This window comes from Strix aluco, chromosome 3 (genome assembly GCF_031877795.1).
Source record: "Strix aluco isolate bStrAlu1 chromosome 3, bStrAlu1.hap1, whole genome shotgun sequence".
Classification (NCBI taxonomy): domain Eukaryota; kingdom Metazoa; phylum Chordata; class Aves; order Strigiformes; family Strigidae; genus Strix; species Strix aluco.
The window spans coordinates 28,158,219-28,182,298 of NC_133933.1; the positions used below are offsets into that span (position 1 = coordinate 28,158,219).

Below are 24,080 nucleotides of genomic sequence, written 5' to 3' on the forward strand. Positions count from 1 at the left end.
GCATACAGCCGAACACAAATACAGGTCTGAAAGATGAATTAGCACCTTAGTTGAAAAGAGATCGTATTCTTTTGCATTAAGCATAGAATAGATTGTGGTTTCTTATCATATCATATACATCATGCTCAATAGGTTTTTACTTAATTTCTTAGAGTAATTCAGCCTTGCTAAATACATCATGAAAATGCACAAGCCAGGCACAAAAATCTACCTGCTCCCTATTTCTATTATTATAATGATTCTAATGGAAGAATACTCCCACATAAAAACATAATTTACTTATTATTGGCAAATGGATAAGCAGAATTTTGCAAGAATATGGTAATTGGAAAGCTGATCTCATTGTCTAGAAGGGGAAGAGGTAACAGGGGTGGCTTTATGCAAAAACTGAAATGCTTCTGAAGCTCTATTTTGTAGTTGGCAATGAATGCCATGCTTAAAAATATAATGACAATTTAAAGCTTTTGTTTGGGAGTTTCAGTTCCTTGAAAAAAATCATACAAGAAAAACATGATCACTGAAAGTGCAAGCCTTGTGTATAGCCTTACTCTTGCATGACCAGTTTGAAAGAAGTGTGTTTCTGCAGAATCTAGATGACTCAGGTTTGCACTGAATGTTGGCTTAAGAGCTTGAATCGAAGAACTTTTCCACTTGCCATTGTATACCTTTTCTGTTGAGTCTGTTCTGCAAAAAGAGATGTTTTGTCCATCTCATGTTACTCTTTTTTTTTTTTAACTTCTATTTTCTTAGGTTTTGCTTTTTGCCCCTTGTTGGCCTTATTAGTGGGGTGACCATAGAGACATCTACTGGCAAAGGCTGGCAGTGATGCCATTGCATACACACAGCCTGAGCCCCACCGCTGCAATGTGATTATCCAAAGGTGTCTATTTCTGGCTACAAAGGATAATGTCAGCTAAAACCACTCTTGGATTTTCTCTTTAAAAAAAAAAAAAAAAAAAAAAGGCTAGTAAAATGCCACTATACTGCAGACTCATGAAAGATGATGCTTTGTACTGACGTGGTTCTTGATCTGTAATAGTTGCAATACCCCACATGTAAGCCAAGGATTTTTGGAGTAGTTTGCACTGTACACTGGCTCTGTATTTTGTTGATCCTCTATTCTGGCTCCAAAGGCTAAGCCTTTTAATACTCATTTTTCCCTTTTGAATGCATTGGTTTTGCAGATTTACTAAATTAGTAATTCATCACTCAGCTATGTTTGTAAATTTTTTCAGTTGCTGGGGATGAACATGAAATAATTGTTGACAGAAATCACTGTTAGCAGGAAGTGTCTTTTCCAGGCCATGGATTTTCTTTTTGCTGTAATGCATTATGTGCCTATGAAACATAAATATATAAAGCATGACACACACATTCCAGCTGATTTACAAACGAATAGTTTGGTTTTTGGTATTTTGCTGAATTCAGCAAGGGTTTATAGGAATTTCTGGATCCTTAAGCAATTGAATAAAGTGATTTTTAGAAAGCAAATCAATCCATCAATATTCCATGGTCCTATTTTGTTTTTCTTGGAGCATATTTAAAATTGTATATTTGAGGTGTCAAGGTTCAGGAGTCAAGTGCTACATGTGATAAATTAAGCAAAGGTCAGAGGCTATGCAATGCAGTTTCAGAAGACTGTCTACCTCTGCCTTTGCAGCTCATTCATGCTGAAGTGATGCACTATGGGAATTACTACCAAACTCTGCTCTGCAACATCTGCTCTCCCTAAGTGAGTTAGTGCACGTCAGACATCTTTATGTCAGAATATTGCAGTGATGGATGCAGTCTTCAGAAAATGCTGCATAAAAATCTGGTGTGCCGTTCTGGCCATTAAGTGAAATTACTATTTAAATTAATGGCGCTGTCACAGTTTATCTGTGCAAAGAATGAACGCTGATTAGGGTATTAAGTAATTAGCAATTTATCACACTGGAACAAGGTTGATAATAATTAAAGAAGTAATGGTTTACCAAAGAAACTAGAAAGGGAGTCACTTCTTGTTATGTGAGTGAAATCTTGGCTGAAAAATTTAATTCAGTTAAACAAAGATGAGGTTCACAGTGAAAGAATACAGCCTTGTTTGTTTCAACAGAAAAACAGTTCATTATCAAAATTTTAGTTTGCCTGTCAAAAGTCCCTTGGGGCTGTCTGAGTTGCTTATTAGTATTGAATTGAATCATTTTCTGCATTAATTCTCTACTTAAAATTGGTAGAATCCTAGGACAATTTGGAAAAAGGGTGTGAACAGGAGGAAATATTTACCTCTTGGAGAGCTGGTGATCACAGTTCGATTGCTGTGAATGGAACCAGCCCTGAAAAAAGGTAAAGTATGCAAGTAATGTCACCATTTTGAGTCATTCCAGTGATTGGAATGAAATGCTCTGAATGCTTTAGCAGGATCATACCCTTAAAGTGTAATTTTCATTATGTATGACTTCCTAAAAGAGATTTGCTGCAATAAATGGCAGTGAGAAAAGTGGCCACTTTTGCATGTGTTTTAAATTCCTACATACTACAGAAATTATGTCAAATACAAACTACTTTGTAGATGTAACAGTATATCACAGCTCTGGTTTTTTGTGTGATATCTTTCTAGTTGAATTAGTAATAATATTCATTTCATTGCCAATTATAGAGGTGTTTGTAGCATTTGGTTCAGAGTCAAAACTTACCACTTTATTTAAATGGTGTGGGGTTCCACACTGGTATTTCACAGTTGCAGAATACTTCATATGAATATGTGGGAAATTACACTGGTTATGACGAGCTTTTCATTTTAAACTAAAATTATTAAAAATAGAAGAAAGACAGTGGAATTAATTTTAGCGTCTTATCAATTCCACCATAGAAATGCGAATTATACTTAGATATTAACTTCTTAATGAGTAATTCTCTCTATTAGATGACTGAAGCTTCACTGTGGGTATTTGGCAAGTCACCCATTCACTTCTACATACCTAGTATGAACCCCCATTTTAAAACATAAAATAATGTGAAACATTCTGGAATGCCAAGATGCACTATTGGAAGACTGCCCGTGTGAGGGGGAAAGAATGAGACCTGACTGGAAAGTACATGGAGAAGCTTTCTCAATTTCTACATCAACAGTCTGTCTTTGACCTGCTATGCACAGTACCTTGGTATGGTATTTTGTAGCAAAGGTTCTTACAAAAGTTCAGAAATGGTGTAGGCTGCTTGTAGGGGATCCCTGTTTATTCCTCTAATTCTTGATTTCAGTAGGTCTGGAAGTCAGGACGCTTACTTCAGTCACCTCACGTTTGAATTTAATCTTGCTTTAGCTAAATCTGTGCAATTCCAGCTGCTGATGGTTTTACGCCAAGCTATACTGCATTCTGAACTTTCTCCTTTCTTATCTATTTATTTATTTACTTACATTTCATATTCAGATATATTTTTTTGTTTGTTCGTTTCAGGAATGTTCTGTTGTGGGCAGGAATATGTGAATAAGTCAGATACCATATGCTGCTCAGGTTCCAGTGGTGAGTCCCTAGCACATGTTAGAAAGAATGACCAAGTGCCAGTAAAATGCTGTGAGACTGAACTTATTCCAAAGAGCGAAGAATGCTGTAATGGAGTTGGATATAATCCTTTGAAATATGTTTGCTCTGACAAGATTTCAGCTGGAATGATGATGAAGGTAATTGATAGAAAATATCTCGGTAGCTCTGATTTGACAATGGAAAGAGAAATACACTGTTCATAACTATTTTTCTAAAATAGGAATATAAAAACTCTTGTGTGCATTATTCATTTTCACATTACATCCATATTAATACCGAATGAGTTCACCATGATTGATGTTATTGCAATGAATTCTAAAGGAATTAATAATGATTAGCTGCCTCTGTGAAGTGTTGCCCAGCACTTCAGATTAGTACAGTGGCTAAAAGCTGGCATACTAACAAGACTGGCATGTATAGCCAGCTTCCATTCTGTGACCACAGTTCCTGATGATGTTCCTTAAGTGGAAATTGAAATTGAAGTGGCCAGTTCTGAAGTATAAAAATGCTATCGCATTTCAATTTGGGCAGGCAGTATGACAAAAATTCCCCAACGTCCTCAAAAAACATTGATTAAAATAAAGCAACTGATATTTTCTTGATGGACTTAATCCCGATCCTATAGAAAACCAGTGGCAATTTTGGCTTAAGTTTCAGCTGTACTAGGATAGGTCCCTGTATAACTTTTAGCAAAGACGGTATTATATTTTTGGTGCCTTTTGCGCCTAATGAATGATACAGTTTGTTCACTCTGTTTTAATATAAGAGTGAAATTAAGCACCATAAAGGCTAATTCTATCTTTTCTAAGAGTGGCCAGTGACTATAGGTATCAGCATGAGACAATTTGCCCAAACTTTCAAAGCTGCAAAGTCTTGCAACTCCAGTTGAATTCAATAGAAATCTTCAAGAATTAGCATCTTAGTGCTATATGTAAACTGTAAAAATATTGTCAACTGTTATCACAATTTTTGTTTAAGAAAATCAACATTTCAAATGATGGAAAGCCTGTTTATATATGTGTCTCTTCTTTAATATAAATACATAAAGATAAATTATTTTATATTTATATTAAAAGAGAGAGGGAGAAAGCGGGTGAGAGAGAAAGAAAGAGGATTGGATATTGTAAACTCTACAATATGAAAATCAGGTAGATATTTTGGAATTTATCACTGAAGTAAAAAGAAAACCAGACCCAATCCTGCCACATACAGATGTTCCTGTACCCTTTTCATTCATCTGCTAAGTGAATACAGAAATATTTTTTCCATCTTCTCCTTTTCATGTCAAGGTTTTCATGTCATTTCATTTTCAGACTGAATAATTTTCTCCTAGAGAAAATCCAAGTGTTGTGATGAGTCAGCTGCAGTTCCTCAATGCATTGTATTAGCAGTTCATGCAAGGCAAAAAATGGCTGAGAACAGGTTAATGAATTCTGGTAGATAACATGCTAGATCCATGCCTTAGGTATAATGTATAAACAAAGGAAGCGCTTTATATTTCACTTACCCGCAGTAGAAAAGAGATAACAGTGCTGGCTTTCTGATATGTATAATTTACTAACATTAAAAGGACTTGGTATTCTGAGACATATTCTGGAGCTACTTTTTATGTGAATCCAATCCATTTATATCCTACATCTTACACTGATATCTATCACAGTGTAATTTTTGTGAAAGTGCCAAGTTTGGGAAATTAAATTAGCTGAAGTTCATAATCAGCTAGCAAACTAATTTCAATAGGTGAATTAAAGAAGCATTACATAGAATCTGCTTGGTTTTCCTTCTAAAGTTTATAGTCTAATGGGCAGAAATATTTGTAGCAAATATTGCAGTACATTTCTTTCTGCAACAACCTATATTTTATGAGAAGTATTGCTCTCTAGCTTGTGGTTTGGCAAAAATATTATTTCATGAATTTTAATGGAAACTTGTGGATGTTCAGTGTATATTTCTATTTCTGTGAATTGTTCTTTGTGGGTTGAGTCTTATATCTGCATCAACATTTGCAGAGGTCCTCTTATTGCAGCAAAACTGCTGTTTAGGAGTGATGTGGTAGAGGACACGATTTATATCACCCATGAATAGAGTTCTCAGCCTTGACAGCTGCCAAGGAATTGTACTGTGCCCTCTTGTGTACTTGGCAAGCTGTGTGAGGGGCTGGGAACTTGCTACTGATTTGCCACAGGATATTGGACTTCGCAGGAGCAGAATGATCAAATTCTCAGATAAAATCCTGTTCTCAGTTGATTATAGACTCTTCTACTTTCAACAAACCCAGCTATTTGGGCTTCCAGTGGTTAACATTTGTAATGTTTTCATGCAAGGACCCTACAAAAAAAATGTTTCTTTTAGAAAGGATTATAAGAGCATTAATGATCAAAGACAGTAGACAGGCCAAAGGCTGAAAGGGTCTCCCATATGCTAGAAATATCAACGTACTCAATGTGGTTGCTTGATTTGTATGTTGCATAAAGACAGAGAAATACTAACGAAAGTGTAAATAAATTAAGATGCAGTAAATATATTAAATTTGTATGTGTATTCCTTAGGTAAAAGAAGAATGTAAGGCTAATATCCTTTGCCCTTTATCTATGGAGGCAACAGCACACTGTGGAAAGTGTGACTTTGATCCTAGAGAGAATATCTGTGCGTGGATAAAAGGTTCACAGAGTGCTACAGAAAAGGAGCTAAAGGAAGGTGTGTGTCCAGCTGAAGAGGAGACTGTCTACACAGGAAGTCCAAACCAGTATTCATTTACGGGTAAGGAAAAGTGGCATATCGACTTGGTGATTTCCTAGTGTATTTAATTCGCTCTGGGGAAAAAGATGTCCTGAATGCTATCGAGTATTCTAATTAAATGTGAAGCAATTGTAGTGAAGTAGCATTCTTTAAGAATTAATCTGTGAATCAGGACAGTATCTTCAGGGAAACAAGTAGCAAGAAGTTCAGTGAATACATAAAGTCTAAACATGCTTTCAAAAAAGTTGATAGAAATATTGCTATATCAGAAAATGGCCCTGACTAAAGGAACAACTTCCATATCTATCTGTCATTAAACACAGAAGTAGTCCCATAGGCACAGAAAAAAATAAACAAAAGTTATTTTGTATTTCGTAAGACTGAGATGATCCACATATAACTTTCTTTTTCTAGACCTGAACCTCGAACCATTTATTGCATATGAGTACAGAGTGGCTGCTTGGAATAGCTATGGAAAAGGCTTCAGTGAAATTAGCAGAGCTGTAACTAAACAAGATGCACCACAGGGTGTAAGTCCACCAAAATGGGCCAAAGTGGATAATCGGGAAGACATGATACATCTGAACTGGGAGGAACCACTTCAACCAAATGGTATTGATACATGTTAAAAAAAGACTATGTTCTATCATTCAACTGACAGTGTTCCACAATCACAAAACATTTCTTAATTAATCCCTGGCACTGAAATATACGTATTCCTAAACCCTGCAAGAATAATTTGCTTTAGGTTGAGATAATTTTCATTGCAAATAAGAGTAGAGTCTAACTTCACAGGAGACAATTTAGTATGTCTCTAAGAAGTGCCTTGAAGCCTCTTCTGAGAACAGTTGTAATAAGTAGCAAATATGATCAGACAATCACAATCATGTTATGAAATATTTGGGGATTCGGTGGGGAGGAGTGGGTGATACTCATGTTTCTTCCAGGAAATCTTGCTTATGATTTTCAAAGAGTGAGAAAACTTGGAATAGCTCTCAATAAAAATTGAGAAATACTGAGATGTTGATGTATAGGTTGAAGAGAGTAGCTGGTAATTGACATTAGCTGTTTAAACAGGATGATTGTCAGTTACAGTGGTTGCCGAGAGATTTAATACTTTCTGTGTGCAGAGTAGGTTATTACAGTATACCATCACACAGGCTTTCTCAGCTAACAAAAGGGAAAACTTTCTTTCTGCAATAGGTGTTATTATTCACTATATCATTCTCCGAAATGGAATTGAGCGTTTTAGAGGAACAGAAATGAGCTTCACAGACACAAGTGGCGTCCAGCCATACCAAGAATATTCATACCAGCTGCGAGCCTGCACTGTTGCTGGTTGCACAGACAGCAGCAAGGTTAGTAGAATGGTCTTTATGGAACTGGTGCCAGAATTTTATCAGCCAGCGTGGTAACATAAAAATGCTTTTGGAAAGGTGTAATTTGAAGACATGCTGATTATTGAGTGAGTAAGTGAAAAACGTCAATAATCTTATTTGGATTCGACTACTGACAGGTGATTATTTGGAACCTAAGGTTGATACAAGCAAGTGGAAGAAGAAAGCATTATCTCAGTCTTGGCAAAGCTGAAATTGCACTGTAGGAACTAATATTTGTTAAAGAGAAAGCTGTACATGATAGAATAGAGTAAGGAATATTAAAATGCACTTTCTCTAAGCCTTGAAATTAAATCTTTGCTCCTCACTAGGAGGTCTATAGCCTCTTCCTCCTTGGCATGTCTTCATTTATCTGCTTTAGCTCTAGTCTATCAATTTGTTCAACAACCTTCTTATTCTGAGCCTCCTTCCACTGTATTACCCTTCGCTGGCTTTCCATGTCTGCACCTGCTTCAGGCTTTACTCTCCTTTTGGGTACAACCTGACTGCTTCGGTTTTAAACAAATAGAATCTCTTCCCTACCCTTTGTCACTGCTTCATTTCCTTTTGTATCACAGATGCCTTTCACCAGCATTACTATTTAACCAGCTCTAGTTTCTGTTCTGCAAAGTACTTGCCTTATTCATCATTTGGAAAAACTATTTCTTAAGTGACCTCTTTTTCACAATAATATCCTTGCTTCTACGCAAATGAATTTCTAGGACTGCAGGTGTAAGGTCTGTGGGGCAGAGGTGGGGAATAATGACTGTGCTTTGTAATTATAATATCTATGGGATTAAAAAGTTTATTTTTTCCTGGGTGTTTAAATGTTTTTCTTACTGGTGCAAATCTCAGCCAAAAGTATAAGAAAACAAAAACTGATGCAAAGGGATGGAGATAGGCGCATAGTCCTCTACCTGCACACAGAGCTATGTAGGCACAGTTGCTGCGACCGTCAGCCTGAGCTACTAAATTCAGCTTATTTCACTTGTCTGTAATTAAGGAGTTTACTGTTGCAAACACTGAAGTCTGCAAGTAGGGACTGATTCCACCAAATGCACTAAGACAATATATTATAGAGGGCACATTTTATATTTACAGCATAATATAAATACTTTATGGTGGTAATAACAGAAAAAGAAAAGTGATTCTCAAAGAGAAAAAGGTCTGACTCACTTATTAAACCAGTGTAATTTGGAAATGCCTCTGTAGGAGATGGTAGAGATGTGTCAATAGGAAATTAACTTTTTCCTTTTTCTTCTTCTTTTTTCTTTTTTTTTTTTGAGAAAGAGCTTAACAAGTGCAAAATTATTCTATCTTTCAAAATCTTTGGTTTCCTCACAAAAATATGGAGTTGCAAATAACTACAATAGAGTTCAGATTGCATGGGATATATGGAGGCTTAGCCCCATGTTTACTGGTGCTTAAAATATATGAAATCAGGCAGTTAAAATGCAGAGACACTGACAAACCATATGGAAGAGAGTTATCAAGAGTTTTCAAGCAATACAGTTTTTGTTGTTTCACCCTGTGCTATACACTGCAGCTAAAACATGGTGAACCTGTTGTGATAAATTGTAGACATAGACTTATGTAATGTATTCAAGGTCAGATTTCATTGTGAAAAAGGAGGAAAAAAGTAACTAGTTCTCCAGGCCCTTGGTAATGATATGCCAGCCCAAACAACATTTTAAAACAAAAGTGACATTCTCATTGATCATGGTATCTAGTGTACTATTACATTAAATTGCTGTTTAATTCATGTCTTCAGGTAGTTGCAGTCACTGTCCAAGGAGTCCCAGAGAGTGTTCAGCCACCAGACGTCAGTGCTTTGAACTCAACAGCATTACATTTAAGCTGGATTGCACCCAAGAAACCAAATGGTATCATCAGAGAGTACCAGATCAGTCAAGTAGGGAAAGGACTTATATACACTGATGCTGCAAGCAGAATGCAGCACACAGTATCAGGTAAGGAGGCAGAGCTTTCTGACAGGCTATGGTCCTGTCCTTAAGATATAAGACAGTATTAACATATTAAAAAAGCTACTTGTCAGTAACTTTTAAATCCCCAGTACTGTGCACAGTTTAGAATGCTTTATCATGACTTTACGTATCTTAAATTTATTTTTTTCCATCTCTTTCATTTCTCGCTGCTATTTGTTAAATTATTAATAGATTTAATTTCAAAATTTTGAAATAAATCTATCCAGCTCAATTCAAGATGCATGCTTTGCGGTGTGCTCGAGGTCTCAGATATTCTGTCTAGGCTTGCCATCCCTTCACACAGATTCAACTCTCTCTTTTACTGTCATTAATGTGCAATAATGCAGTCAGAGTCACTAGTGCTGCTGTGAATGTGTAGCAGTGCAGGAGCAAGAAGGATCCAGTACTTCATGCCTGAGATAATAAAAAAGGAAAGGAAGACAGAAAGGGAAAGATCCTGGATTCTGTTTATAATCTTTTATGTTGCTTATAGCCATTTTCTAAATACTTGGTGAAATTTCACTAGTGTGTTTCTGAAAGAAGCTTTAGTCAGGGGATTTGGGGGGAAGGTTTGACTCAGACCTCAAATGTATTATTTTCACATATTGAATTTTTAGTTATATTTGAATGTTACACTGAAGCAAAATTATTCTTAGAAATATTTCTGTTGAACGCAAAACAGGAACATAAGCATTCTGGGATATCTTTTTTTCACTCTTTGACCTCAGACTGCTCATCAAATTCTTTTATCTATGATTTTTAGGAATTCATAAATACATTACTTTTTCCTTTTTTTTCCCCACCCGAGTAGAAAACTTAGAGATTCATATGTCATACACATCATATGATAGCCACCCAAAGAGTAGAAGTGACTTAGGGCACATAAAACCTGTACAGCATATATGGCACTCTCAACCAGCCCTCAAAGCATGAGTCCTGAGTCAAAGTGGATCCTTTAGTGCTTTAAAAGTGTGTCCTTGCTGTAGTCACTCACAGAGGAGTAAAGGTTTGCTGTTCCTCTTTGACAATATAATGCTCAAGTGTGAAATTCATCAACAGTATATTATGCCTGTCTCCATATTCAGTGCTTCTGGACATGAGATATTAACTAGAGTATGTCAGTTGGTGGTACGTTTTGGAATTGCTGTTGTTAAGTTTATACTGTAAAGAACACCCACCAAAAAGGAGTGATTTATCAAACCCTTTGAAATATACTTCTCATGCTCCCACTTCCTTCCCAAAAGGCAGTTATACTTCTAGAGTAACTGAGATTTTAATGCAAACAATACTGGTTTTCTGACCAGTTGGAAGGGCGAGGAAATGAAATTACCTCCTGAGAAACAAAGATGTTTTTTTCCTTTTGTGTGCCTGTTCCATTCAGCCACTGTCCAATGCTGCAATGTTAAGCCAGGAGTGAAATAAGTGATTGTTCCTCCTGACAGTCATAATAAAATATTGTGCTGTTTTCTGCAGGGGCTTCCTTGGGTAATAATGTGGAATTCACGGCAGTGATTTAGCAATGTGTATAATCATTGCTCTCTAAATTAAAAGAATAAGATAAACCACTCAAATTTATTTTATAAATAATCTCAAATGTTTGAACTATTGTCTTATTCCCTGTGGATGTATGTTTTGATTTTCCCCTCTTCCTTTTTTTTTTCTTTTTTCCAAAACTGTCCACTTTTCCAAGCAACAGTTGAACATTAATGAAGCTGTAGCATTAGTATTTCTTGAGACTTTGAATCTAGGGTCTTGCAAATAACAGACGAGAAGGCTAGCACCTTGCCACTGCACCATTGTCTTCCTGCTTATTTTTAATTACATCAAAGCTTTGGAAACATGATCCCACAAATGCTTTGTGGGAATAGCGGTGAATGTGCTCATCATGTGAAATCCATAAATTGCTTATAATCCTCTCAAGATGTTAAAAAAAGCATTAAGTAATTGAAGACAGGAAGTCCTCAGTTAATTATTTAGAGGTGTTATCAATGCTTTAAGCAAACTGAAGCATTTTCTGCTATCTCACTGAGTTGAATGCCACTGGGACCTAGGGGCAGCAGCCATCATCTTCTCATATTCTCTAATGCAAACAGCACATGGCAGCTTGTCAATAAAAGACCTTTTTATATCATTTATTACTGAACACTTCCACTACCCTGTACAGAACAATTTGGATGACAGTTATGGCATTGTTTCACTTTGTGTTACTACTACTTTACAAATGGGCCTGCTAATGCTTTGCAGTGGGGGCCAGGCAGAGGGTAAGACTGAAGAAAATAATTAGGGGAATTGTAAAAGAAAGCTAAGAGTGCCCTCTTCAGCAGCAGCAGGTGGGTTTATAGCAAACATTCTTCTCAACTCCCCCTCTGTAATACATTAAAGATAATATCCCAAGTAAGAGGCTTTATAGAGAATTCGTAGGATCAATCATCTTTAGGTGAAAGTCAAGCAAGATCACTGATGTTTATTTTAGTAAAAGAAACAATATTAAAAAATACTTTATGACTGAATGGTTTGGAATTCTTTGATCTGAACATATTCTCCATTTCAGGGTAGTGAAAACTGAAGAGATACAGAAATGTTGTCACTGGTCAACTCTATCTCCATGCAGCACTGGATCATTAGTAACATTTATCTAAAGCAAACTCTTGGGAGTGGAAGGGTAGTGTGAGGCTGTGGTCAGCAAGCTGACATCCTCCTGAGTAAAATTCCCATGGCGGGGCGGAGGAGCGTTATCCTGGGAGCTAATTACTGACCTTGCTGGAGCCATACCCACAAATGGAGACAAACAGTATCAGGAGGAATTGATCTGGCTAATAGAACAATGCATTCTTAAAAGAATGCTGTTTCACAGCCTTTTGGCAAATGACAAATGCTGCAATATCAAAATAGACTGCTAAGTTAAAAAAAATAATTAAAATAAAACTCACAATAATAGAACAGAAAAGAAAAGAGAGGAAAAGTATCCTCTAGTGAACAATCAAGTAGAGAAATTGGAAAAGCAAAATGCTGTTTGTGTTTCAAGATTATCTTACTTGTTATTTTTATTATTAATCACATATATAGATTTGCACAGAGCTTTCCAAAGCATGCATAAAACAAGGCGTTTAATGCAAAGCTTTAATAATCTAGATAAAAATCTGCTGTGACTGCTCCATGTATGACTAGAGGTTTCAGGTGTCAGAATTTCACCAATAAATTTAGTGAAACCATGTGCTCTTTTTTTAATGCTCATTTTTCTCTTTAAAGTGTAGTTGTAAATGAGTATTGCTTTATTATGCATGTTTCCTTTAAAAGTGAACATGACTCCCTTTAGGGGAATTCAAGTAATTTGTTGCCACAGTAATCTTTTCTATCCTGAAATGTTAAATACTTGGCTTTCCTCCATGCCTTTGCCTCTCTCTAGTCTGCAACTGTCATTTTCTCCCTTCTTACTTTTATACACAGTGTTCAGATGATTTTTCTTCTCTTCCAGTTCATGATTAGGTTACAGCCAGGGCTGTCCCTCTGAGTCATCTCTTTATTTTCTGTCCTTCATGTCTTGTTCAATTTATAAACAGCCTGCATGTTTTCCATTCAGTATTTTACCTTTCTACATAATCGTTGCTTATTTTTCTCTGTTTGTTTGTAATATATTTTAATTAAAATATCTTTGTACCAGCTATAAGCAGGGATTTGTTTATAAACAAAGATCTTGCCCAGGCTATTTTTCTTGTCACAGAATTGCATTGTTCTTGAAGTAATTACAATTAGGCACATGAGTCACAAAGTCATGCACTTAAAAATTGACCTGTATAGTATGTATGAATTGACCTGTATAATCCTAATTCAGGCTCTTTTACACAAGCAATCTGCATTACACAGTAGTGGAGTCATTTGTATGTAGAGTTTCTGCCTCATTCAGTCCACAAACTGTGCCTCTTCCGGGGAGGCATAAAATGGGAAAGAAAAAAAAAAAAACCTCCTGTATGTAGGACTGCTGCCTCAGCTTTTGCTATGTTTGGTAGGTTTATTCCTTCTGGGAATCTTGGTGTAGATGGGCCTAATTCTGCATCTGCCCAGAGCTATATTTCCTTTCTCCTTGGCAGAAGTCAGGGAGGTGCAAGCCCGAAGTTCGTGTGAATGTGGAGCACAGCAAGGGAGGCAACAGGGATGGTGCCAACCCAGAGGAATAATATGTGGATTGCTGAGGGGTCGGTGGCACTGGCCGCCAAAAAGAAGAAAGGACAAGGGTCAGTGTCCTGGGAGGATGGCCAAGCAGCAGCACACTGGGCGGCCTAGCTGCTGCAGCCTGCTCCCACATCAGGTCTCTGTGGAGCTGCGGCCAGCCTCCTCTGGGGCCTTCCTGAGCCCTACCCACGGGCCCTGGAGCCCATTTCAGCCCAGCCGGCTGCTCCCGCTCCTGCTCGCAGCTGTGCTGGCCTCCAGCAGCACACAGCCCTGCTCTGCCCAGCCACGGCCCCTGCCTGCCCCATCGAGCCCACCCGCGGGCCGCGGCCGGCCCATCTCCACCCCCAGCGAAGTGCCTGGGCTGGGGCTGCCCCCGGCCTGCCTGCTCCCCAGCTGGGGCGGTGGGACAGGCCCTGACAGGCCTCGTGAGTCCTGTGGGATTGCTGGATTAGAAAACTACAGAAAATGAAGTGTGGGACAGGACGGCAGGGAGTAGAGACCGTTTCTGGGTAGAGGCAGTCGGCTTCTGTCATCCAGAGCATTCATGTCTGTTCAGGCTGCAGTACTGAGGCACATTGCAAGCTTTCACAGCTTGTCACAACCATGTTTAGTTCGTCTTCTGGACACCCTGCCAGAAACCTAGGGCCTGAATTTCCTGAGCTCTCAAAACTGCAGCTGAAGTCACCAGTTGTGCTTGGATATATAAAGTTTTGCAGGTATTCTGACAGCCAGGTCCCAGGCATCCCAAACGCCCTCTGGCAGGTCCAGGGAGGTTTTTGTATCGCTCAGTCTCTTTGAGTCAGCCTTCCATTTCTGAGAGAGATGAATCTTTCTTTTTTTGTTTTTTGTTATTCCTCTGGTACTGTATTAAGCCATTTACAATTCTCAGCTGGTTGGTGTAAAGCAACTGTATGTTCTAGGGGTGGACACTACCAAAAAACTCTCAAATTACATAAATTAGGTAGGCGAAAGACCACATGTTGGAGGGAATTTTAGATAGAACTGTGCTACAGAGCCTGTATACAAAGGTGCTCAATTTGTATTGTACAATGTCCTAACACTGGGATTTCCTAGTTTATGAGTGTTCAGTTTTGCAATCTTAATATTTTCTCAGCATTTTTGAGTATAATTTGCTTCTTCTTGTTGTACTGTTTGTCCCCTTTGCATTCAGGAACAGGAACTTTTTTTTAATGTATTATGATGTAATTAACAGGAGGGTCCTTGAAAACATGCAAGAGAGAGGTTTTCAGGGCCTGTGCCTGGTAATTTAATTTTTAAGATCAACTGTCAGAAATACCCAAAAGAGTAGTTTAGCTCCTGGACTGGAGCATGCTCTAAGAGGCACTCTGATCAGTTTAAAGCTGAGCTCTGAGGTATTCCAGATAGGCTTGCAGAGGTCTGCATCTTTAACGATTTAACTGTAAGAAGCCTTTAATGAGTGTCCAGAAATGGCTATTTTAGAAGCTTAGTATCTTAGACAAATTTTGGGTACAATTTTATGAGGAGTCCTAAAGTCAAATTCTTAAGCTACAGGCAACTTGATGTCAAATCTGAAGTCATTGACACACAGCACAAGGATGTTTGAAAATTTCTGAGGAAAGGTCACAGCAATATATTCTCTTTTTGTCTCATTCAAGGATGTCCAGCATAGAAGGTTTGAGCTGAAAAAAGGTTTTAAAAATTACAAGTAACTAAAATTAATATCTTGTAATGGGGAGGGCTTGGTTTTCAGTCCTGTTTCTAACGGTTTTATAGCATTTATAGTAAAATCTTGTAACCAATAAGAAAAAGTAGGGGAAAAAATTGAACAAATAGAAGCTGGGAAGGGGCAGGAACAAGTCTTTGGACTTGTTTGTAATATAGTAGTAATATAGTTCACGTAAGAGAATGTTTTATTATCTGTTCTTATTGTTGCAAATATATTTGTAATGAATTTTCAAAACATGACAGACTCTTCAGCTTTTTGAGTCCAAAACTCTAAGCAATTACACTTTCAGGTGCTTTTCTTTTGGAAACCTTTGAACTTCTATAGCCATTACCAGTGATGGAGATTATGTCTGTGCCAAGAATGTTTAGGTGCTTTCCAGTTAATTTTTAACCATTTTGTACAGACAGAAGCATAGGTTAAAAAACCCAGTGAAACAGCAACAAAACACAAACAACAAAACTCCATAGAGACTGGGTAAATTTTCAGATGGTAATCTGGGCTGAGATCTGGACTGTTGTTACTATGCTGCAAGTGCCATCTAAGTTAATTGACTTGAAGCTAATTCAGATATGTCTATATGAGTGTCATCCATAGATCCATTTCAGCACAGACACAGATTCAGTCTGAATTGTTTTGTCAGGTCTTTTAAACTAGTAGAAGATATATATCTAAATTAACAAGAATTCACCATTTCAGTATTACTCAGATGTAAAATAAGAATGGTTCATATTTTTGTTTGCTAAAAACCACTAAAAGTTAACTTTAAGTCCAGTAGCTTTCTATATAGTGATACAATTCTTGGGATGCCTAATGTCAACATCTCAGTCTAACTTCTGTTTGCTCTTTCTAGGTCTGCAGCCATACACTAATTACAGCTTCATGCTTACTGCATGCACATCTGCGGGGTGTGCTTCTAGCAAACCACTTTCAGGTCAAACTTCACAAGCTGCTCCTCATGGTAAGGGAAAAAGGCAGAACTGCAAAGAGCTGGTTATATGCACTTGTATTTTCTGATGGTTTAACAAGGTGCAAATACTCCACTGCCACCCGTCATGCTATCATGTAAATTTCCACAAGAGAATCCGTCTCTCAGAGTATTTGTATCTTAACATACTCTTTATATTGACTTGCCTGGCACTGCATTTCTACTTTCTTTTTGTGACAATTTCCCAAGTTCATCTTTAAGTTAGCAAGGTCTGAATTAGCAGATGCGTATTTTTAAAGCACAAATAAATATGCAGAGAGAACTGGGCATATAAAGGCTGCAGCCTTTGGCTTTGTCCTCCATTAATCTGTACCTTGTCTAGTTGGTTGCATTTGATATAGGATAAATACAGAAAGTGTGTTAAATTCTGTCATTCTCTCTGGCAATGTTTTATGCTTTCATCACATTGCTGAAAGCAACAGCACAAACTGTGGGAAAGGAGAAAAAAAACCCTTTATGTTTCTGTCATAAAATTAAAATAGTGTCATTGTGATGTTAATAGGGGTATGGCCAAAACCTCATCATATAATAGTCAGCTCAACAGAAGTGGAAATCTACTGGAGTGAACCAAAGAAACCCAATGGACTCATTACTGAGTATCGACTTTTTCGTGATGGAGAACAGATTTTCCTGGGTGGCAGTACAGACCTGAATTTCACAGATGTTAACCTGCAGCCTAACAGTAGGTAAGGCATGTCAAAGAGCTCTGGTAATACGTGAAAGGTCTTCAAAATGGATGTATGTGTGTTTGTGAAATGTGCAAAAGTTACTTTTTTAACAAAAGAAAAGTCTCTTACAATATTACTTAATTACTGGAAAATCGGTAGAGCACTTTTAGGAGGCTTCCAAATGCTGGAAAGCCTTAATCAAAGGACTGCTCTTTTTTTTCCTTTTCTGAGAATAGGTCATTTTGATTCAAAGAAAGGGAGGCTCTTTTTTTTCTTTCCTTGAGTGGTGGTTGATGGCTCATTGGTTGGTTTTTTCCCTCATGGAATATACCTAGAAAAATGTAAGTCTTTATATGGTAGACAACACTGCATGTGGTTTATAGTGTTTCTGTGCATATTGAACATACTTGCCCAAAAGTAGCAGCTGATGATATTTCTATAGAGATCATTCTGAAATCGGTTTTGACACTTTTTCAGTCAATATTTCTCTCTCATGTAAGCTAATGTGAATTTTAGTATTAAAATTATAATAAGAGTTACTTTTCTTACATTAAGAAAACTTAAAGGTGAGAATCTTCACTAATGCAATTTTTGTAATACTCTTTGTATAGTCTATTCACTTTAAACTGGTGAAAATGGAAATGTTCTATTACTGATATGCCTAAAGCTTCTAACCGAAGTGTCTTCTGATCTTTTTGTGTTTGCGCAGATATGTTTACCAGCTGGAAGCCAGCACTTGGGGTGGCAGCAACACTAGTGATAAATATGTTATACAAACACCAGTAGGAACACCAGAGAAAATTCATGTCCCATATAACGTCACAGTAATTGATGCATATTCTATATTTCTAGCTTGGGATGTACCAGGTAAAAAATTATTTCTATGTAGTACTTTGTAGCAAAATGAAAGGATGGAAAAATTAGTATATTCAGGCAGGCAGCTGAATCATTCAGATATTTTTATTCTTCGTATTTGTTTTTAGTCTTTGTGTGATTTAAATAACCAGTATCTAAAGCTGCTGTTTCCTAGAGACCTATTATTTTAATAATATTGACCTATATACTTGACATGGGTATTGTGAGGATTAGCTGATCAAAAATCCGTATGTTAATTTGTTCTTGTAAACTATTATTGAGTGCAAGTATTAAGGAAAAAAAAAAAAAAACAATTACACTGAAAAGAAGTTTTCCCTTCTGTTCAGAGTTATCAACAGGGAAACCTGCCAACCTTTTGGGTTGATGATGTCTTGCTAGCTATCCTGACAATTAAAATGTCCAGTTTTCCTGCAGGTATGCAATGTTGAGCTCCTTTAACAAAAGGTGTAAGAGTGTGACAGAGAGATCCTGTGCTAGCTTTGAGCTGATTGAGTAAATTTTATTCTCCAGAGCACCATAGTGTTATGTGGACATGTTACCTTGCAGGGGGGTGGGTCAGCCCAGAAATATTTTTCCTCTTGTTACTCTTCTCCTGAACATCACCAGGTTGTCTTGGCCTGCTACAGAGGTAGGCTAAGAAGGAATAATTGAATAATAGCATCTTTTTATATGAGAGACTGTGCTGTTTCATTAATATAAATCATAGCTTAAGTGATTGGTATACTTTACTGATGTTATAAAAATGATATGCTGTAGTCATTGTGGGACAATGAGAGCATTGTAAATGAACAATTTTCCATCTAGAATAGTTCATCTCCGGCAAGGTGTTTCCAGTTTCCAGATACTGTTTGTTTCAGTTGAAATAAGGTCAATTTTTTCAGAAACTTCAGATGTTTGCCTATTGAAATAACAACAATATGTGTTTTATCAATGAACTCAAGGAAGTTTTTGATATCTCCTCTTCCTAATTATTTAAGATGTTCTTTTCTTGCATAGCAGTCACAGTAGAGTCAATTGGCATTAAAAATAAAGTCACCTAGAAAAAGTATTTTGCCTTCAAGCCTGGGATCGCAAGTATTGTGGCAGTGCTTAGCAGCATTCACCCTACCCATTTAAGCAATGATTAATAAATCTATAATACCCTGAGCTGTCAATCTTTTAGTTTTCAGAAGCACAAAATCCATTATAGAAATGCTATAATGTATGAAAAAGATTAAAATCTTAAATTAAACTTTTCCCCCTACTGCCTGAAAGGATTTAGAACCCAGCAGAAGGCAGGTGAATTCGAATGGCATATAATCTACAGTTGGTTTTATTGGAAAGTGACTCATGCTGTATTATGGTTTTGATAATAAATATAATTTAAGGTACAAAATATTCAGCAACATTATAAATAAATTTAAAACATAAGAATATACTGAAATAGCATAGACTTGTGAAGAGTGGGGTGTTTCCCAGAAAAGCTCGTCCTTGTTGTTCTAGACCTTTTCTTCTCCAGCTGCTTGAATTCCTGTTACTCGCAGTAGGTTACAAGCCTGCAAGGAAAATCAGGCTCTGTGTAGTACATTTGGTTATGTTGCATTTAAGATTGTGTGTGCAAAGGTTTATGTATTCCTGAAACCACATGATCTGAGGGATGAGGAGGAGACTGGACATTATGTCTCTGTAGAGGATGCAGGGATGAGTTATTCACACAGCTGTGGGAATCATTCTCAGTCAGGGGAAGGCACATGTTCTTCTTCCCAGGTACTGGGATGCGCCTTGAACAACTGTCTTGCTTTCATGGATATTTGGTGACTCAGCCCCTTCCTCTCTGCCTTCTTGTTGTGGGGCCAATTATTTAAGTTTTTAAGTATGAATGAGGAATTGTTTTTCATACAGTGCCCCTGTTGGGTAGACAGGAAAGGAAACAGAATCACAGAATCATCTAGGTTGGAAAAGACCTTGAAGATCATCTAATCCAACCATTAACCTAACACTGACCATTCCCAACTACACCATATCCCTGAGCGCTATGTCAGCCTGACTCTTAAACACCTCCAAGGATGGGGACTCCACCACAGCCCTGGCCATCCCATTCCAACACCTAACAACCTGTTCTGTAAAGAAATACTTCCTAATATCCAGTCTAAACCTTCCCTGGCGCAACTTGAGGCCATTACCTCTTGTCCTATCACTTGTTACTTGGTTAAAGAGACTCATGCCCAGCTCTCTGCAACCTCCTTTCAGGTAGTTGTAGAGGGCGATGAGGTCTCCCCTCACCCTCCTCTTCTCCAGACTAAACAGCCCCAGTTCCCTCAGCTGCTCCTCGTACGACATGTGCTTCGTTGCCCTTCTCTGGACACGCTCAAGTAATTCAATGTCCTTTTTGTAGTGAGGGGCCCAAAACTGAACACAGTAATGGAGGTGCGGCCTCACCAGTGCCGAGTACAGGGGTAAGATCACTTCCCTGTCCCTGCTGGCCACACTATTTCTGATATAAGCCAGGACACCATTGGCCTTCTTGGCCACCTGGGCACACTGCTGGCTCATGTTCAGCTGGCTGTCAATCAACACCCCCAGGTCCCTCTCTGACTGGCAGCTCTCCAGCCACTCCTCCCCAAGCCTGTAGCGCTGCTGGGGGTTGTTGTGGCCCAAGTGCAGCACCCGGCATTTGGCCTTATTGAAACTCCTACAGTTGGCCTTAGCCCATCACTCCAGCCTGTCCAGGTCTCTCTGCAGAGCCTCCCTACCCTCGAGCCGATCAACACTCCCACCCAACTTGGTGTCATCTGCAAACTTACTGAGGGTGCACTCGATCCCCTCGTCTAGATCATCAATAAAGATGTTAAACAGGAGTGGCCCCAAAACCGAGCCCTGGGGGATACCACTCGTGACCGGCCGCCAACTGGATTTAACTCCGTTCACCACAACTCTTTGGGCCCGGCCATCCAGCCAGTTTTTTACCCAGCCAAGCGTGTGCCCATCCAAGCCACGAGCAGCCAGTTTCACCAGGAGAATGCTGTGGGAAACGGTGTCAAAGGCCTTACTAAAGTCAAGGTAGACAACATCCACAGCCTTTCCCTCATCCAATAAGCAGGTCGCCCTGTCATAGAAGATCAGGTTTGTCAAGCAGGACCTGCCTTTCATAAATCCATGCTGACTGGGCCTGATCATCTGGTTGTCCCGCATGTGTTGTGTGATGGTACTCTGGATGAGCTGCTCCATCAGCTTCCCGGGCACCGAAGTCAAGCTGACAGGCCTGTAATTTCCTGGATCATCCTTCTGACCCTTCTTGTATATGGGCGTCACGTTGGCCAATTTCCAATCTGTTGGGACCTCCCCGGTCATCCAGGACTGCTGGTAAATGATGGAAAGCGGCTTGGTGAGCACCCCAGCCAGCTCCTTCAGCACCCTCAGGTGTATCCCATCTGGTCCATAGGCTTGTGTATGTCTACGTGATGCAGTGGGTTGCTGTTCCTTTTATTATAGCACTTCAGAGCCGCTAGCTGGTCTTACAGGAATGGGAAGTACTAACAGCAGAGAAATGTTACTAAATGCCACCACTAATACTACTAAAAGAAACCCTGTGTGCAGAAACATAGGTATAGGCGGAAGCTAGAAAATTAATTCTTGACCTTCATAATCCTCTTCTTGCTCATTCTGTTTTCTACCCCAAGAGGAAGACTGTGGGGGATGCAGATGGAGGTTTATTTTGGAGGTTCTGATCTTCTGTAATGGCATACATCCACTTAACAGGTCCTATGCATACAGATATCTGGGGCCACATACCTCCCCAGCTTCGTAGAATTAGCCTAAAGAGTCTACAACTTTTCATCCTTATTTATGCCATCGTGCATGGAGTAACTTTTTTCTTCTAATCTATTTTTTTCTGTGTATGAATCCTTGTTTCACAGTAGGCTATATTGAAATAATATAGGTTTCCCTTATAAACACAGAATGCAGCATGTGTTGTAAGGATTGTCAGGCTTGGCAGTCACTCTTGGATGAGACAGTTGTTTTAATTGGTACAGTCTCCATGAAAAAAAGTGCTTTTTATTAACCAAGTTTTGATGAGAGGGTAGTTGGTCATAGTGTCTTCCTGTCTGTGGATATCAGGGATGCTTTGGCATTCATCTTCTTATCTGCTGTAATAAATTTGGATCAAATAATCACCCTCAGGATTAATTATGGGCATCATATTGCACAGACCTTCCTTTTGGATGGCTTTAATTGTTTCAATGTCCGTAATGTATCTAAACCTTGTGACTTTATAGATACATAGCATTTCAAAACTCCTGACTTAGCTAAATAACAAGGTGGCCGAGTAGTGGTTAAAGTGATGGATTCAGAAAAAATATTTGACACACCTCACTCACTATGGAAAATAGGACTTTATTTTCTGAAATAGGTATCCCATTATCTTGTGTGGCATTGCCTCAGTGCACAGACCTCAAAGGTACGCTACATTTCACTGATACGCTAGAGAAGGATATGTTACAATTATTATGGAACAACTATTAGCACCATGGATAGAAGCAGAAAAGCTGAATGGAAAAAAAACCCACCACATAATTCTCCCAAGGCATATCCATAAATGTTATTGATAGGTTGGCAGGTAGCCGTCCTGCATTTCAACACATTGACAACCCCACTGGTTCTCACTGGGGGCCTGATTCTTCTAGATATCGTCAGTTGCTGCTAGTGATACCATGAAATCTGAACATGCTCCAAAGAGGATCCTGTCCTCTGCTCCTAGGTTAGTTGCTTCATATGTTAATGATCATCTGGATTAAAATGTCGTCTTTCATCATGTTGTAACACTGTACTTCATCCACCTCTGGTGGATGCTTATCAATTGCTTATCAATTAGAGTCAAAGTTATGTAACATATCTGGATTCCTACTTTATACTCCTTGGGACCAAATTTGGTATTTGAATTACATTTATTTGTCTCTTAGTTTTGTCTCTTAGCTTCCGAAGCTGACCTGGTTTCTCCTTAACTGGTGGCCTAACAAATTGTTCTGACTTCTGCTAAGCCAATGTTACATTTCCTCATTTTTGTTTTCTCATGTAAATTGTTTGCTCCACATCACTATAGGACAAGCTTTTCAAATTCAATGTCCAAAGTTCTACATCTTGAAAGCAGTCAGCATCTCCAGCTGTTGCTGTCTTCAGAGTCTCGTTGAGAATACTTGATAGAACCAGAATGAGATATCTGGGTATTTGAAGCTTAATGTAAATGCTTAATCTCAGGAAGCCAAATAAATTGTTTTATTTTGTGAAGTTAAATATTAAAATATAACTTTACTCTTACTTGTTTTTAAATAAAATATATGACATTCTTATTTTAGTATTTGTTTACTATAAGTGAAACAGTTCAACTATTTTGCTATAATTGGGATTTGGTTTCACATTAAACAAATTTTCAGCAACTGACTTCAAACAGATTTTTGGTGACCAGTCTGTAAAACAGACTGTGGCTTTTTCCCCCCAATTCTAAGCATCTTATGCTGCAAGTTCTATTTTTACCTACCCTAGTTTTGAAGTACACAGAGCTGTCAACCCTAATTTGCAGAGTTTAGCACAGAATTGTCCATTAAATGTTATCCAAATATGCCCACAAAAAACAAGGTTTAGTTTGATTGACTTGTCCCATTGCAAAATGTGCACCTGCTGTGAAATGAAGTCGCAGAGAAAAAAAGTGGAATAATTTAACTTTTTTATTTGTAAAGATAATCAGGGTTTTTCTGATTACATCTTAACTTCATAAATGTTAAATAACCTATCAGCATCTAGTTGTTGTAAATTATGAAAAAGAGTATTGCCGGGAATATTAACCAACTAAATCCTTGTTCTTTAGTGAACATGAAAATGTGTTATGGCAGGTTGTCATTGTGCTCATGGTAACTTTGACACCAAATAACAAAACTGCCATTTGCACTTAGGGTAAATTGGTTCACTTGTGCTTTTACGGTTCCTTTTATTCTGACATAAATTTATGAACTCTGGAACTAACCAAGTCGTGTGGTTTCCCAGCTGACTTTAACAAATATGCCCATTTCTTTTC

The 24,080-nt window shown here is 38.2% G+C and overlaps 1 protein-coding gene across 1 annotated transcript in view; it reads left to right on the top strand.

The window, feature by feature from the left end:
• USH2A (usherin) overlaps positions 1-24,080 on the top strand; it is a 390,731-nt gene that overhangs the window by 300,712 nt on the left and 65,939 nt on the right. Inside the window, exons 50-57 of the mRNA XM_074817915.1 lie at positions 3,438-3,661; positions 6,074-6,284; positions 6,678-6,875; positions 7,467-7,621; positions 9,411-9,609; positions 16,353-16,460; positions 16,990-17,173; positions 17,865-18,022. Coding sequence (XP_074674016.1) covers positions 3,438-3,661; positions 6,074-6,284; positions 6,678-6,875; positions 7,467-7,621; positions 9,411-9,609; positions 16,353-16,460; positions 16,990-17,173; positions 17,865-18,022 — 1,437 coding nt within the window. The remainder of the gene's footprint in view (positions 1-3,437; positions 3,662-6,073; positions 6,285-6,677; positions 6,876-7,466; positions 7,622-9,410; positions 9,610-16,352; positions 16,461-16,989; positions 17,174-17,864; positions 18,023-24,080) is intronic.